Consider the following 14,875-nt stretch of genomic DNA (forward strand, 5'->3'; position numbering starts at 1 on the left):
GTCCACCCGATCTGCCATCTTGTTTGTTCTCCTCCCACCAGCAATTTTATTGAAGAAAGATGAGACCATCTTCTTTTGTAAAGGTTTTATTGTTGTTGTGGAGTTGGTTCCAACTCATAGCGACCCTGTACAGGGTTTCCGAGGCTGTAAATTTTTACGGGAGCAGAAAGCCTCATCTTTCTCTTGCAGAATGGCTGGTAGTTTCGAACTGCCGATCTTGAGTTTACAGCCTTGGAAATCCTATGAAGCAGTTCTACTCTGTCCTCTAGGATTGCTGTGTGTCAGAATCAAGCCGATGGCAGTGGGTGTTTTAGTTTTGGAGTGACTATTAAAGGAGCCTGGTGGCTCCAACAATTAAGAATTTGACTGCTAATTGAAAGGTTTGCAGTTTGAACCCACCCAATGAATCTGTGAAAGAAAGACCTGGTGATCTGCAACTCAGAAGATATTATAAGACAGTTCTCATCTGTCACGTTTGGTCACTGTGAGTTGGAATCAGTTCAAAAGTCTCTAATAGCAATGATGAATGATGCTGAGCATCTTTTCATGTGCTTACTGCCTATTTTGGGTCCTGGTTTGGTGTTGTAGAATAAGTACTGGACTGCTAACTGCAAGGTTGATGGTTCACATCACTTGGAAATCCTATACAGGGACGCTATGAGTCAGAATTGACTCAATGGCACTTAAAAAGAACAACTGGCTATTTATGTATCTTCTTTGAAGAAATGTCTTTTCAAGTCCTCTGTGCATTGAAAAAATTTATAATTTATTTTATTTTTATTTTTGTTGAGGATATGCCTAGGTAAACATACATCAGTTCAACAATTTCTACATAGACTCATACAATCCAGTGATACTGATCACCTTCTTGTGAGTTGTCTAACCATTAAAACATCCTCCTTTTCTAAGCTGTTCTTCCCCTATTAATATAAATGTGTTGCCCCCTTCATTTCCAATCTAATCCTCCTATGCTCACTTTTAAATTGGGTTGTCTTTTTGTTGTTGACTTGTAAGAAGTTATATATGTATATATAGTCTAGAAATTAAACTCTATCAGATATGTGATTCCCCAATATATTTTCTCCCTTTCTCTAAGTTCTCTCTTCACAGTCTTGAAAAAGTCCCTCTGATGCATTTAAAAAAAAAATGATGTCCAATTAATCCATTTCTTTTATTTTGTTGCTAGTGCTTTTTATATCAAATGTGAGTGTGGTGCTCTGGGATAAGCATTAGACCCCCCAGTCACTCCTTGGAAACCCTGTACAGGATCTCTATGAGTCAGAACTGACTCACTGGCACTTAATAGCAACAATGAGAATCCATTGTCAAAAACTAGGTCCTGAAACTGTGTTATTCTAAGAGTTTTCTGATTTTAGTTCTTATAGTTAGGTCATTGATTCATTTAGAGTGACTGTTTGGATGTGCTGTGAGGTATGAGTTCAACTTCATTCTTGTCCATGTGGAGATGTTGTCTCAGCATCATTTGCTGAATGGACTTGGCACCCTTGAAATCAATTGGCCATAGATGTATGGACAGGTTACTTCTAATTAAGCATTAGGCTTTTAATTACTTTTTTCTGATTTCAATAATCATTTAAAGGAATGAGTAGGTGACAGATTTTCATGCTGAAGGGCATTAGAAAACTAACTGGAATAGCATTAATAATAGCAACCCAATATGAGTCCAGACTAGTACTGGTGTAGTAATCGGGTACTATTTTGGGTGTATTATAGGGTAGAATGAGTAGGTAATTATTCTAATGTTGGAAGCCAGGGAGAGTCAGAAGCTAGGGATGGTGATCGACTCTGGGGAGGAAAGGTGTCTTGGTGAAGGGAACAATATGGCAGGGTCAGGAGATGAGAACTGCCTGCAGGACCCAGAGGGTAGGCAGTTCATTTTGCTAGAAGGTGGAGGTGTGAAAGATTTTGGAGTGCTATTCCTCCTGGCCTCTTGTCTCATCTCATGTGGTAATACCACTACCATCAAATATTTATGCGATATGATTATAATAAGGCAAATGTTAGGAGTATATTTCAATCATTTAGATATCTCCATTAGCTGGTGTGGTACTGTAGGATCAGGACTGGGTTGGCAGTTCAAACCCATCAGGAGGAACTGACTCCATGCCACTTAACAACAACAACATTAACCACACAAAGACTAACAGTCTGCATTGAGTTTGGGCTGTGGTGCCCTTCCCCGCCTCTACAACAGATTCCTTTTGCTTCTGATCACTCTTTCTTGTTCCCGTGTCACTGTCTCTTCTCCTGGACATTCTGATGCCCTACCCTCTCTGGTCACCACTCAAACACTGCGAGTGAGACTGCCCCTTTGCTTCCTACCCATTCCCCCTCAGGGACTTGGGGGCAGGATGGAGGCGTGTAGACTCCTCTGCTCAATCCTCACACCTCTCCTAGGTGTATGTATTTCCAGAGGGACCTTCTGGGGACCAGGCAAAGAGTCATCCTCATGGATGACTTTTGGGTAGGCAGGAAGGCTGATGAAGGAGACAGTTTGGCAAGTTGCAGCCTGGGCTTTGTCTCCCCCACCCTTGCTAGGGCTCCAGAGAGGGGCTGCCTTGTCTGTGAACCAGCAGGGCCCCTCAAAATCCTTTTCATATCCGCTGCTGCTGCTTGCTTGTTCCTGGTTGAAAAGACTTCCTGCAGAGATCACCCTGCCACAAACCTCCCAGGCTTTCCCCACCCCTCCAGTGCTCAGGCCCTTCTGCCAAGCCTCACAATACAGCAGGGTGAAAGGGGAAAGCAGGGAGGTCTGCCTTCTAGTGCCCACAACAGCCAGCCCTCAGGGACCCCTCATGACAAATTGCTTTGGGACTTGTCTGTCCCACCACGCCTGAGACCAGATTCCTCAGTCTCTCTGATAGTGGGACTTCTGGTTGAGAGTACCATCCAAAGCCAGCCTATAGGGCTCTGGTACTAATAACCAAAAAGTTGGCAGTTTGAGTCTACCCATTGGCTCTGTGGAAAATAAAGGCTGGTGATCTGTTCCCTTAAAGATTATAGCCAGGAAAGCCCCAAGAAGTAGTTCTGCTCTGAAATCCACTAAAGGTCACTGGGAGTTGGAATTCCTACCATGTCAATGTTTTCTTAAAGGCTAGCCTATGGCTCCCCCCACCCCCAAGATTCTAGCTTCCTTCAGGCCGGGATTTTTCAGACTTCTCTTCAGGAACTTTGGATTTAGTTCTTTCTCAACCCTGCCTTTTGCCAAACTCAGGACTCTTTGGCACCCTTTGATGACCATGTCAAATGAGATGGAATCTGGCCAGGTTGTTATGGGAACTCAGGAGAATCCCTGAAGTGGGAAAACTAATGAGAACACGGGGCCATTCACCATTCAGCGTTGGAAAGTGGAACGTTCATTGTGCAAGCAGGCCTGCGGTGGTTGTGCAGTAGAGGAAATGGCTTCGGTGGGGAGCTTACTGTATCACTAGGAGGCTTTGATAGGGTGTAAGAGGGGCTGGACAAAGGAAGGGTTTGACTCTGGGTTCAAGTACTGAATTGCTCACGTATTACCTATACAACCATAAGCAAGTTAGAATGATCAATATGATCTCATTTTTGTTGAAAACCAAATGTATTAACTAGAAAGAGAATCAGCCTCATTTTTACAGTGATTATCTAGTGGTGTGATTACAGATGATTTTAAATGATATTTCGTGTTTTTCTATTTTTTTATGGTGTTTTCTTGAAACAGTATGAATTAAATATAACTAGGAAAACAAACAAGCCCACAAAGCTATCTCCACTTTGAAAACAGATTTTGGGAAGGGACTTTTACAATTAATATCTATACATTTGAAAGCAGAAGGCCACAGGGTTTTAGTATTCTGGCTTCCTTTTCCTGGCCTTTTGACAACCAGTGGTTTGCTGCAGACAGCCCTGAGTTAGACCAGGGCTGGGCACAGGTACTTTGCACACTGGTATGAAAAATTGACATTGGTCTGGCCGACTTGTCTGGGTCAGTAGTTATTTCTACTGATACAGTCTAGGAGGTAGCTGTTCATTTCTCTTCCTGGGCAACCACGCTATCTGCCAGCTTAGCAAACCTCTAGTCTTGCTGGTGCTGCCTTCCTCCTTTTAGACCAAGGTACTTCCACTGAGGTCTCTCTGCACTCCTAGATCCAGCCAGCCATGCCCCTCAGCCAGAAGGGGAATAAATAGAGTGACTTCAGCTAGTTTCCTGCATCACACTGGGCATCCCTGATGTCTGGGCCCTTCATCTGACCCTTGTTGTAGACTGTCTTCTCTTACCATTGTCTATTTGTTGTTAATTTTTCTGCTATACAACATAAACCAGTTGCCATTGAGTCTGGTAATCTGGTGATCCAATTTATGCTGACGCCATGTGTGCTCCACAGAATTTTCATTGGCTGATTTTTTGTAAGTATCTTTCTTCTCGGGCACTTCGGGGTGGAACCAACATTTTGGTTAGCAGCTAAACATTTTAGCCATCTGTACCTCCCAGGGACTTATATATGCATACATGAATACATCCAAAGGTATTGCTGCTAGGGTTCCAGTTCATACATGCACAGGTTCATTCCAAACAAAACATGTTTTGACATGTCTCCATGATCGGTGAATGGCTACAGACAAGTTTTTTCAGTAATACACTTGTCTTAGTCTTGTTAGGTTGTCTTCAAAAACAAGGTCCAATCAGAACAATTACTTCTGAGAGGATGTGCTGGGCCAGGTCAAGTCAAGGCAGAGATACCAGTTCAGAAGGTTATAGCAACTGTTATTTTGGATCCCTAAGGGGTAATCTTGATAGATTTTTTTCAAAGGAAACAAGACAATCATGGGGGCTTATAATGAAGACATTTTAAGAAAACTGAAAACTACATTGGTGAGAAAAATGCCAGGAAGTGGCACTGAGGCATTTTTTCCATCAGGGCGGTGCACCTGCTCATTCTTCTGGGCTGTCCCATGAGAATTTTGTTGGGAAACCTTACTCCATCTACTCTGTGGCCCTGATCCTGTCACTTCAGACTACTGTTTGTTTCTAAAACTCAAAGGACATTTAGAAGGGACACGATTTGAGACCCTCAAGCCTTCGAAAACTGTCATTTTGACATGATGTAAATCAAAGAGCATGGAATTGTTTGGGGGAAGTGTTGTTGTTGTTAAATGAGTCGGTTCTGACTCATAGTGACCTTGTATAGGTTTTCTGAGGAGCAGCTGGTGAGTTTGAACTGCCAACCTTGAGGCTGAAACCAACCTTGCGGTCCAGTGCATTATCCTACAGTGCCACACCAGAAGGGCTAGAGAGATACAAACACTGTTTTTAGAAGTTTTTTTTTAAAGCTTTTATTCTGAATTGAGTGATAGTTTACATGGGAGAACATCGGTTTTGCGCTCATCCTATCATATTTCATTTCATTGCAATGATTACAATCCCCTCCCTTGCATCATCATTCAACAGTATTTGCCTTCTATTCCCTCTGTTTTCTTTTTGATGTACACAAAAACACTAGGGAATATATAATAATTTAAACAACCCAAGGGCACATTCTGCAGGCCTGCCTCTTGGCCACCTGTGCACAGCTTTCTCTTTCCATGAGTCTAGAGTTCTCAGCTGTTTTCTCTCTCCGTGTCCTCATCTCTGCCTCCTCCTCATCTCTGGTGTTGCTGCTTCTGTGGATAGGGTCCACATTCTGATTGTGTTCTTCTCCCTTAATGGTCCTAGGGTCCTTTGTTCCTGAAATGTTAGATTAACTACACCCCACTTTATGTTACAAAATGTCTACCTTTACCATTGTGACAATTGCAATTAGTCATGATAACAGTTACTCACTATTGAATTTTAAGAATCTATCCCCATCTCCTTTCACCAGACCCATCTAGATAAGATGAAACTTATTCAATGGGGATTCTGCCTTTCCCTGCATACTCTGAAACTAAACTCCCTCTTGAAAACTTGTAAGCCAGCCATTTCATGCCTTTATAGCCCCCTGTTTTAGGTAGCCACTGTCTAAGTTGCCTGACTCTATCAACCCTGTGTACAGAGGGGATAAGTTTGATCTTTGATGTGAAGATTCTTTCCCTCTCAGTTGGTATTTTGAGCTATTACAACCATAAGTATAAGTCAATTTCACCAAATTGTAGCAATTTATACATGTTTCCTTTATCAAATTTCTTTCTCTTTCTCTATTTGAGTTCTGATTATCAAGCCATCGAAGCTAGGTCATATGGGTACTATCTGCAATATGGGTATTGGGCATTTTTGTGTATCTCCCCTCACTTCATATCATGTTTTTATAAGTTTGCAGTCCTATATGTAGGCTACATCAAGGAACAATTAACTTCACTTTTTACTATTTTTGTTTAATAAGTGTTTCAATTATTTTATAATAGTACTTTTTGATTTACCTTCATACAAATTACAGTACAGCTTTCATACAATAAAACATATGTACAAAATATTTAGAGTATGGCTCAACCATTTTTCACACAGTATGTTTGTTTATATCAGTATAACCCACTCAGATAAAGACATTGAACATTTCCATTATTCTATTCTTTCTTGTCCTTTCCAAATCAGTATTACCTTTCAAAGGTGACACTATAATGACGTCTACCACCCTAGGTTCCTTTTTCATGTGTTCCTTTATATACTCTCTTGTGTCTGGTTTCCCTCACTCCTCATTATGTATTAGCTACCTACCATTCCAAAATTTTGTGGCTTAAAATACTAGCAGTTCATTATTTTGCTCACTAATCTTCAATTTGGACAGGGCCCAAAGAGAGTGCTTTGTCTCTGTTCCATGTGGTACCAGCAAGAACAGATTGACTGGGACCTGGAAGATCCGTTTCAGATAGTTCACTCACATGGTGGGCAAGCTGGTGCTACCTGGTAGCTCAGTTGGAGCTATGGGCCATGGGTCTCAGTTCATATCCACATGGATCTTGAACTTCATTCTTGTATGATGGTTGGGTTCCAAGAATGAGCATCCCCAAAGAACAAGGTGGAAGTGCAAGGTATTTTGGTGTTTGAGCATCAGAAGTCCCACTGCATCATTTCTGCCCTCCTCTGTTGGTTGAAGTAGTCACAAAGGCCTGTCTGGGATCAAGGGGAGGGGATATATACTCTGGATCGGAGTGAGGGGAGGTTCCAGAAGTATTGGGGGATGGAAAGTTTTGGGGAAGCCATCTTTGGAAAATACAGTCTGCTACATTATGTCTGTATGATTCAGACATGTACTTGTATTTGTAGTTCACTTTTAAAAGAATTTCTGCATAGTATTCCACTATGTGTGAGACTCCTATTTACTTACCTATTCTACTATTGATTTTTGAGTCATTTCCAGTTCTGGGCTATTATGAACAGTGCTGCTGTGAACATTCTTCTTGTACAAGTCTTTTGGTGGACAATGGCTGCCTTCTATCACTGTTGCTATCTCTTCAGTTATTTAAATTAAAAACATCCTGCAATTTTATTAGCTTTTTTCCTCCCTTTTCCCATCAGTTACTGTAGTCATATGTATTTTAATATATAAATGTTTCCTTTGTTGTTATTGTTAAGCGCTGTCGAGTCAGTTCTGACCCAAAGCAACCCTGAACAGGGTTTCCAAGGCTGTAAATCTTTACGGGAGCAGAAAGCCTCATCTTTCTCCCGCGGAGCAGCTGGCAGTTTCGAACTGCTGACCTTGTGGTTCGCAGCCTGATTCGTAACCACTACGCTACCAGAGCTCCTTAAATGTTTACTAGTATTTTAAAAATGTTTGAAAGAAATTATACAAAAGTATGTTCTTTTTATACAAACTTTAAATATTACAATTAAGATGAGCGTTTCCTCTGACAATCATGGGCTGTTTTCTCCCTATCTGAGGTAACACCTGTTGCCAGTCTGGTGGAGCATTTTTGATACATTTGTATACATATTTGTATGTTGTTTTTGTTATGTGCCGTGGAGTCAGTTCCGACTCATAGTGACCCTGTGCAGGGTTTCCGAGGTTGTAAATCTTTCTGGGAGCAGAAAGCTTCATCTTTCTCCCATGGAACAGCTGGTAGTTTCGAACTGCTGAGCCTGAGGTTAGCAGCCTGATTCATAACCACTATGCTACCAGAGCTCCTTACATATTTGGAACTGTAGAGCAATATGATGCCATTCATTGTATCAAACAAACACAACCCACACAAAAGATTTTGGCAAAAGGCAGGGTTGAGAAAGAACTAAACCCTTTCTCACTCTACACCTTGGAGTAAGCAGTTCTTCGTTTACTTTTTAAACTGCCAAATAATGTTCCATAGTGTTACCAGGCCACAGTTTAGTCATTTTCCTGTGGCAGAACATTTAAGGTGTGTCCTTTTATATTGTCTTATTGTTTTGTATGTGCCCCTAAGGCCCTGCACACTAAACATTACAGTACTTGATTGCCCTTGATGCCACCCTACAAAGGAAACAAGCCCTGAATCTGTGCCCCTCAACGCCCTTTTTCTTTTCCCCACAGAGACGTCTCCGAGAAGCTGTGCAGCTACTGGAGGATTATAAGCATGGAACCCTGCGCCCTGGGGTCACCAATGAACAGGTACTTCTGCTGAAGGTGGGAGTGATGGCAGATGGGGAGTGAAGAGGTGATGATAATTCTCAACCATTTCCCTGCAGCCAGAACCCCCTCTCTACCCTCAGTAGCATTTTACTGCTTCTGCTGTGTATCCCTGTGGACTTCGGGTTCTGTGGAAGAGATAGATCTTCTCCTGAAGCCTGCGTCTGGTGGAAAGCATAGGGGCTGATAAGGCTAGAGAGGGCCAAAGGCACTGGTGTACTGGAGGCCACACAGGCTTGCAAGAGCTGATGATATGTATCTCTTCCCACCTCTATATCTAGTGATACCATGGTGCTAACTTGAAATCAGCTATGATGGGAACATTTACACCATAAAAAAAGAAGCCATTGGTTAGTGTGCCAAGAAATTTATTTTTATTTGAACGTTTTTACTTTACAAATTTTTAAAGTTAAATTTTTCTTCAAGTGATACCTGTGTATAGTTCAAAAGGTCACATAGTACTAAAACGTGTAAATATATATATATATATCATTGTGTTCCATATTTTTTACTCAGTTCTCTTCACTCTTCCCCAATGGCATCTACTTTTAGCTGTTTTTGTTTGTTTTTTTTTTCCCAGTCAGAGATCTATATATGAAACAAATATGCTTACTTTCCCTGCTATTTCTCAATTTAGTCTTTTTCATGATCTATTATGGTAGTTGAGGATTCAGTTATCTTATTACCTACCCCTATAAACACACAGCCTTGGAAACCCTATAATGGGTCGCTATGAGTCAGAAGGAGTCCTGGTGTAGGGCTGTGGGTTAATGCACCAGACTGCAAAGCCATTTGAACGGCAGGGTCTGCGGTTCAAGCCCAATAGCTGCTCCTCGGTAACCCTATACAGGGTCGCTATGAGTTGGAGTCGACTTGACAACACTTAACAACGGCAACAACAGAAACACACTTCTCCCCATTCCTACCATTCTTCCAACAGACTTATGCTTTTTGAGTCTATGAATATTCAATATTATATTAGTATAATTATAAAAATGGTATTTACTAGAGAGTCACATTATTTTTCCTTTCCTTTCCTTTCCTACTTATGTTTCCTTTCTTTAACTTTGTGTTTTATGTGGAATTATAATTGCCTCATTCTTACTGCACCCTCCAGCAGCCTTCCGGTATTCTTGGTGCCTTCCTTGTCTTTCAGTTCCATCTTACCCCCTGAAAATGTTGGTGTTCCACCTCCCTCCAGCCCCAGACCTTCTTTTTTTGTGGTGTTCATCTTCATTTTGGTAGAGTACCTCTTCCAGTTGTTTCCTGAGAAAAGGATGAATGGGAAGAAAATGGTCAAGTCCTTTTATTTCTGAAAAATTGTAACTCTGTACTCATCCTTAATGAAATTTGACTGAGGGGAGAGTTCTAGGTTGACAATGATTTCCTTCGGCATTTTGAAGACATTTCTCTATTGTCTTCAGATATTCAACATAAAACCAGCTCCAGTTGTTGAGTCCGTTTCAACTCACAGCGGCCCAGGTGTAGCTGTGGAAAACTCTTGTGCCATTTCTATCCTTTTCCTTTACTGTGACGTGTTTTCTCTCCTTGGGAATTTTTACGTTCTTCTCTTTTTCTGTGAAGTTTATTTCTGAAATTCCAGTTCGTTATTTTGGGCTCTTGGTGCTTCCTTTCAATCTGAAGATTCCTGTTTCTTCAGCTCTGGTGATGTTTTGTATACTGTTGCTTTGATCATTTCTTCTCTATGTGGAACTTCTATTATAACCAAATAATGGACATCTTAGATTGACACTAATTTTCTTTGTCATTCTACTTGGCTTTGTAAGATACTTCCTTGAGTTTATTTTCAACATGTCTATTGAAGTTTTTTACTTCAGCTATGATATTTGTAATCTCCAAGAGCTCTTGTGCTTTCTTTTCCTTCATTCTTTTTAATAAAACCTATTCCTGTTTTATAAATACAGTTATCATCTCATCTCTCTATATTCTGGAGAACAAGTAGGGGAAGGAGACTACAGTTTTGATAGTCACTCTACAGACCTTCATTTAATTTCCTTGCTTTTAGCTCTCCCTCCCACCATCCTCCACTGTGGCTAGTGTTCCCAAATTTGGGGTCATTTGGGTTGTTTCTCTAGTAGCTTGATAAACTTTCAGCATCTAGGGACACAGGTGAACGTTGTAAGAATCTGGAAAGCTGTGCAGAAGAGAGCTAAAGATCCCAGTGCTGTTATACAGATTGGAACCAACTCCTGTGTTTAGGCCTATGGTTAACCCCTTTTTTCTATGGTACCTGGTCCCTAAGCCCTGCACTTTACCAAGTCAGGGAGGTGACAGACTAACTTGTGATAAAGTGCCCCTCTGCAGGCATTTAGGGACTGTTTTGTTCTCTCTAAGGATCCCTAGCGGCACAGCAGTTAAAGCACTCAGCTGTTAACTGAAAGGTCAGTGGTTCATGCCCACGTGCTGCTCCACAGGAGAATATATTATATAAATATTATAGCCTTGGAAACTGCATGGAGCAGTTTTACTCAGTTCTACAGGGTTGCTAGAAGGAGCTCTGGTAGCGTAGTGGTTATGAATTGGGCTGTGAACCTCAAGGTCAGCAGTTTGAAACTACCAGCTGTTCCGTAGGAGAAAGATGAGGCTTTCTGCTCCCATAAAGATTTACAGCCTCGGAAACCCTGTGCAGGGTCGCTATGGGTCAGAACGGACTCCACTGCACATAACCAACACCACCACTACCATAGGGTTGCTACGGTTCAGAATTGACTCAGTGACAATGGGTTTCGTTTTTGACTTTGACCTTTGCTGAATCAGTTGCTAGAACTACTCACTTTTCCATTCAAAACATGTTGTCCCTCCTCTGCTGTCATCCCCCCTGTGTTCACTGGTAACTCTGTGATGCACTGCCTGTGCTTTCTTCTAACACTTTGGGGCACAAAGCTGGGTTGGAGTCTCCCAGGCCCATGCTGAAGGTCTTTGCCACCAACACTACACACACTGGTGCTGGCTGGATTTTCCAAGGGCAGGTGATTTAACAATCAGCCCTCCTTCAGTCCAGCTCACCTCAGTCTGTATTTATGGAGCTCCTACAGGCCAGGCCTGGTGATACAGCCTGGGGGATAGAATAAGGAAGCAGCTGGTTGAGGTTCTGGCTTCATGGGCTCCCAGAAGCCAGGCAATGGCAGTAAAGAGACAAAATGTTATGGAAGGAGTTACCAGTGCAGGGAAAGGGATTTCTCACCTGAGAATTGAGGGATGAGAAGGGTACTGGTAAGGAGGAAGCTCTAGGAAAGATCAGTCCACGCAAGGAGACTCGTTGTGCCAGAGGGGGAGAGAAGAAGCTCCTCAGAGGCCGGAACAGGGTATGTACAGACGCATCTGCTCTGGTGTCCTTTGCAGTTGTGTGGATCAGCAGTCTGTGGTGGGGCCCGAGCCTGCCTGCCTGCCTGATGCCCTGGGCAGTGCTAGAGAACCACCCTCCACTCTTGTATTTCTATACTTTGTCACATAACCTGTTATAACATCTACCCAGGGGCTGTGTATAAATATAGTATTTTGCACCTAGTGGCTTTGGTTGTTCTGTTCGTGGATGACTGGTATTTCACCCAGAGATTGTGAACTTATTAAAAAGTTGATAAATTTCACTATGTGTACTTTTAGATGCCAGGCTTTTGATGGAATGGTTTGGCATGCATAGGGACAAGCGAAACAAAATGACCAGCTGTAGTCAAGTTGATTCTGATTTGTGTTGACCCCATGTGTTTCAGAACAGAAGTGAGCTCCATAGGGTTTTCAGCTGTGCTTCATAAGGTTTTGAGTTTCAGTGTTGTTGGAAGGGGGTTTCTCCTGAAGGGACTTGATTGCTTGCCTTGATGGCTGTGGTAGGTGTCTTCCAAATTTCTTGGCATAGATGAATGAGTGCCTCCAGTACCACATGGGTTTGTTGAGACATTTCAATTTGTACTCCATCAATTCCTGGTGCCTTGTTCTTTGCCAATGACTTCAATGCTCCTTGGACTTCTTCCTTCAGGATCCAGGGGATGGGTGGGGTTAAATTTGGAAGATTCCCTGTGGTGATGAGTAACCATTCATCAGATGTTTACTATATATGTGTCAGGTACTGTGCTAAGTACTAGATTATCTCAGTTAATCTTCACAGAAACTATTTTAGGCAGATACTCATATTAACCCTTCTGTTGGCAACAGTCCTGCTGTGGATAGGTGGATATATAGCAGGATAACTACTGGGCTGATAATCACAAGGTTGGTGGTTCAAACCCATCATCTGCTCCTTGGAAACCCTATACAGGGTTACCATGAATCAGAACAACATGGCACTTAACAACAACATCAGCAAGAAAAGTAGCCCTGGGTTAAGCACTCAGCTATTAACCAAAAGATTGACAGTTTGAACCCACTAGTCACTCCCCAGGAGATCTACTCTCATAAAGATTTACAGTGTAGGAAACTCTATGGCACATTTTTCTGTCCTCTAGGATCACCATGAGTTGGAATTGACTCCATAGCACACAACAATATAGGCAAAAACATTGAGGCTTCAGAAACTTGCCTATGGACACACAGTATGTGGTGGGACAGAGATCTGAAATGGCCTATTGGACCCCAACACCCACCTTCCACCCACCATCTGAAAGTGAATTTGGAAGGGAAGATGCTATTCTGTAGAGTGGAGTAATGTGCACAAAGATCAGGAAGCAGAAGTGGGGAGTGGTGTGTAGGCTGTGGTTGGAGGAGCTTGGCATTTGTGAAGGTCTCAAAGCCCTCCAGGCAGGGGCTGTTTGTTAAGCACCCAGTACATAAAGATATGTAGTAGATGAGCACCAAGTCAAGGGTATATGTGAGCTAGGGTCCACCTGGAGCCAGCTTGCAGCACAGGCAAGGAGGCCACACATGCAGTCATAAGTGGGTGCTTAGAGGGTGGGCTGGCAGCTAAGGTAATAGGAGTACAGAGGAGAGAGAGCCCTGTGAATGCAAGTGATGAGGAAAGGCTTCACAGAGGGAGGAGACAAGTGAACTCTGAAAGGCAGTAGAGGTAGGCACTCAGTGGGTGGGTGGAGCCATCCCCTGTAACTCCCAGACAAAAGCCAAGTAGAATGGTGTAGTATGCAAGAGAAAGTGAGAGGTAGTTATAGAGATTATTGTTGTTAAGAGCTGTTGATTCAGTTCCGACCCATAGAGTTTCTGAGGAGCGGCTGGTGACCTTGAACGGCCAACCTTGAGGATCAAACCGACTTTGTAGTACAGTATATTACCCTACAGTGCCACACCAGGACTCCAGTGATGGAGGTAGAAGATGAGATTAGAGAGAGGAAGGTGAGAAGTTACAGGCCAGACTGTGAAATCCTGTGGAAACCAAGGAGAGATGTTGGATGTATTGGGTGGGGCAGCAGGAAACTACTGAAAGCTTTTGAGCAAGGGAGGAACATGAAGGTGTTATTGTGGTAGGCACAAGCTTGTGGCTGTGCCAGAGGGTTGGAGGAGTCATGCTAAGGAGACCAGAATGAAAGCTCCTGGAGTCATCCAGGAGTACAGGTAACCTGCTGCGCGGGACCACTGGCTACTGCTGAGTGGCTGTGCTTGTCCACATTCTTGAGGTTGGGGACCAGCCAACCTCTTTCAGGTGCCTGTTCTGCACCTGGTTTAGCATGTTGGCTGCCCAGAGGTGCCATGCTGGATGGATTCTGTCTGTGACCTATCAAGGAGAAAGGGCAGCTGAGATCCCAGAGATCCCACATGGCAAGTCCTTCTCTGGCAGGCAGGGAATGGAGTTAGATATGTTTGGACTTTGCTGGGAATACCAGAAGCTTAGAAGTACTTGCTCTCTAAATCTTCAGTAGTATCAGCAGCAGTGCCATCACCATGGACTGGGTTTTAGCTATAATATTGTCATAATTAGTATTTGTGAACCTACATCAGTGACACTGTCAGAGGAGGAACACCAGAGTTTAGATACAATTTTTTTTGCAGTGTTTCAGCAAAATTAATTATTCTTTTAATGAAAATATGTCTGCAGGTATAACAACAAAAGATTTTTTGCAAACCCATCTTACATTCATCAGTATACCCACAAAGCTAAATTCTATGCTAATCATTTTTTGAATCTTCAAAAGGAGATGGTTAATGTCCAACCATTTCAAGATGTTGCATATGATCAAGAGCCAGTGATATTGAAAGAGGAAGTCCAAGGCGAATTGAAGGAATTGGCAAAGAACAAGGCACCAGGAATTATGGAATAAAAATTGAAATATTTCAAGAAAGTAAGGCAGCAGAGGAGGCACTCACTCATCTATGCCAAGAAATTTGGAAGACAGCTATCTGATTGG

At 42.5% G+C, this 14,875-nt stretch overlaps 1 protein-coding gene across 1 annotated transcript in view; it reads left to right on the plus strand.

Annotated features, from left to right (window-relative positions):
• Positions 1-14,875, plus strand: part of SFXN5 (sideroflexin 5) — a 205,617-nt gene that overhangs the window by 25,226 nt on the left and 165,516 nt on the right. Inside the window, exon 3 of the mRNA XM_006862888.1 lies at positions 8,472-8,549. Coding sequence (XP_006862950.1) covers positions 8,472-8,549 — 78 coding nt within the window. The remainder of the gene's footprint in view (positions 1-8,471; positions 8,550-14,875) is intronic.

This window comes from Chrysochloris asiatica, unplaced genomic scaffold, assembly GCF_000296735.1.
Source record: "Chrysochloris asiatica unplaced genomic scaffold, ChrAsi1.0 scaffold00052, whole genome shotgun sequence".
Lineage (NCBI taxonomy): Eukaryota > Metazoa > Chordata > Mammalia > Afrosoricida > Chrysochloridae > Chrysochloris > Chrysochloris asiatica.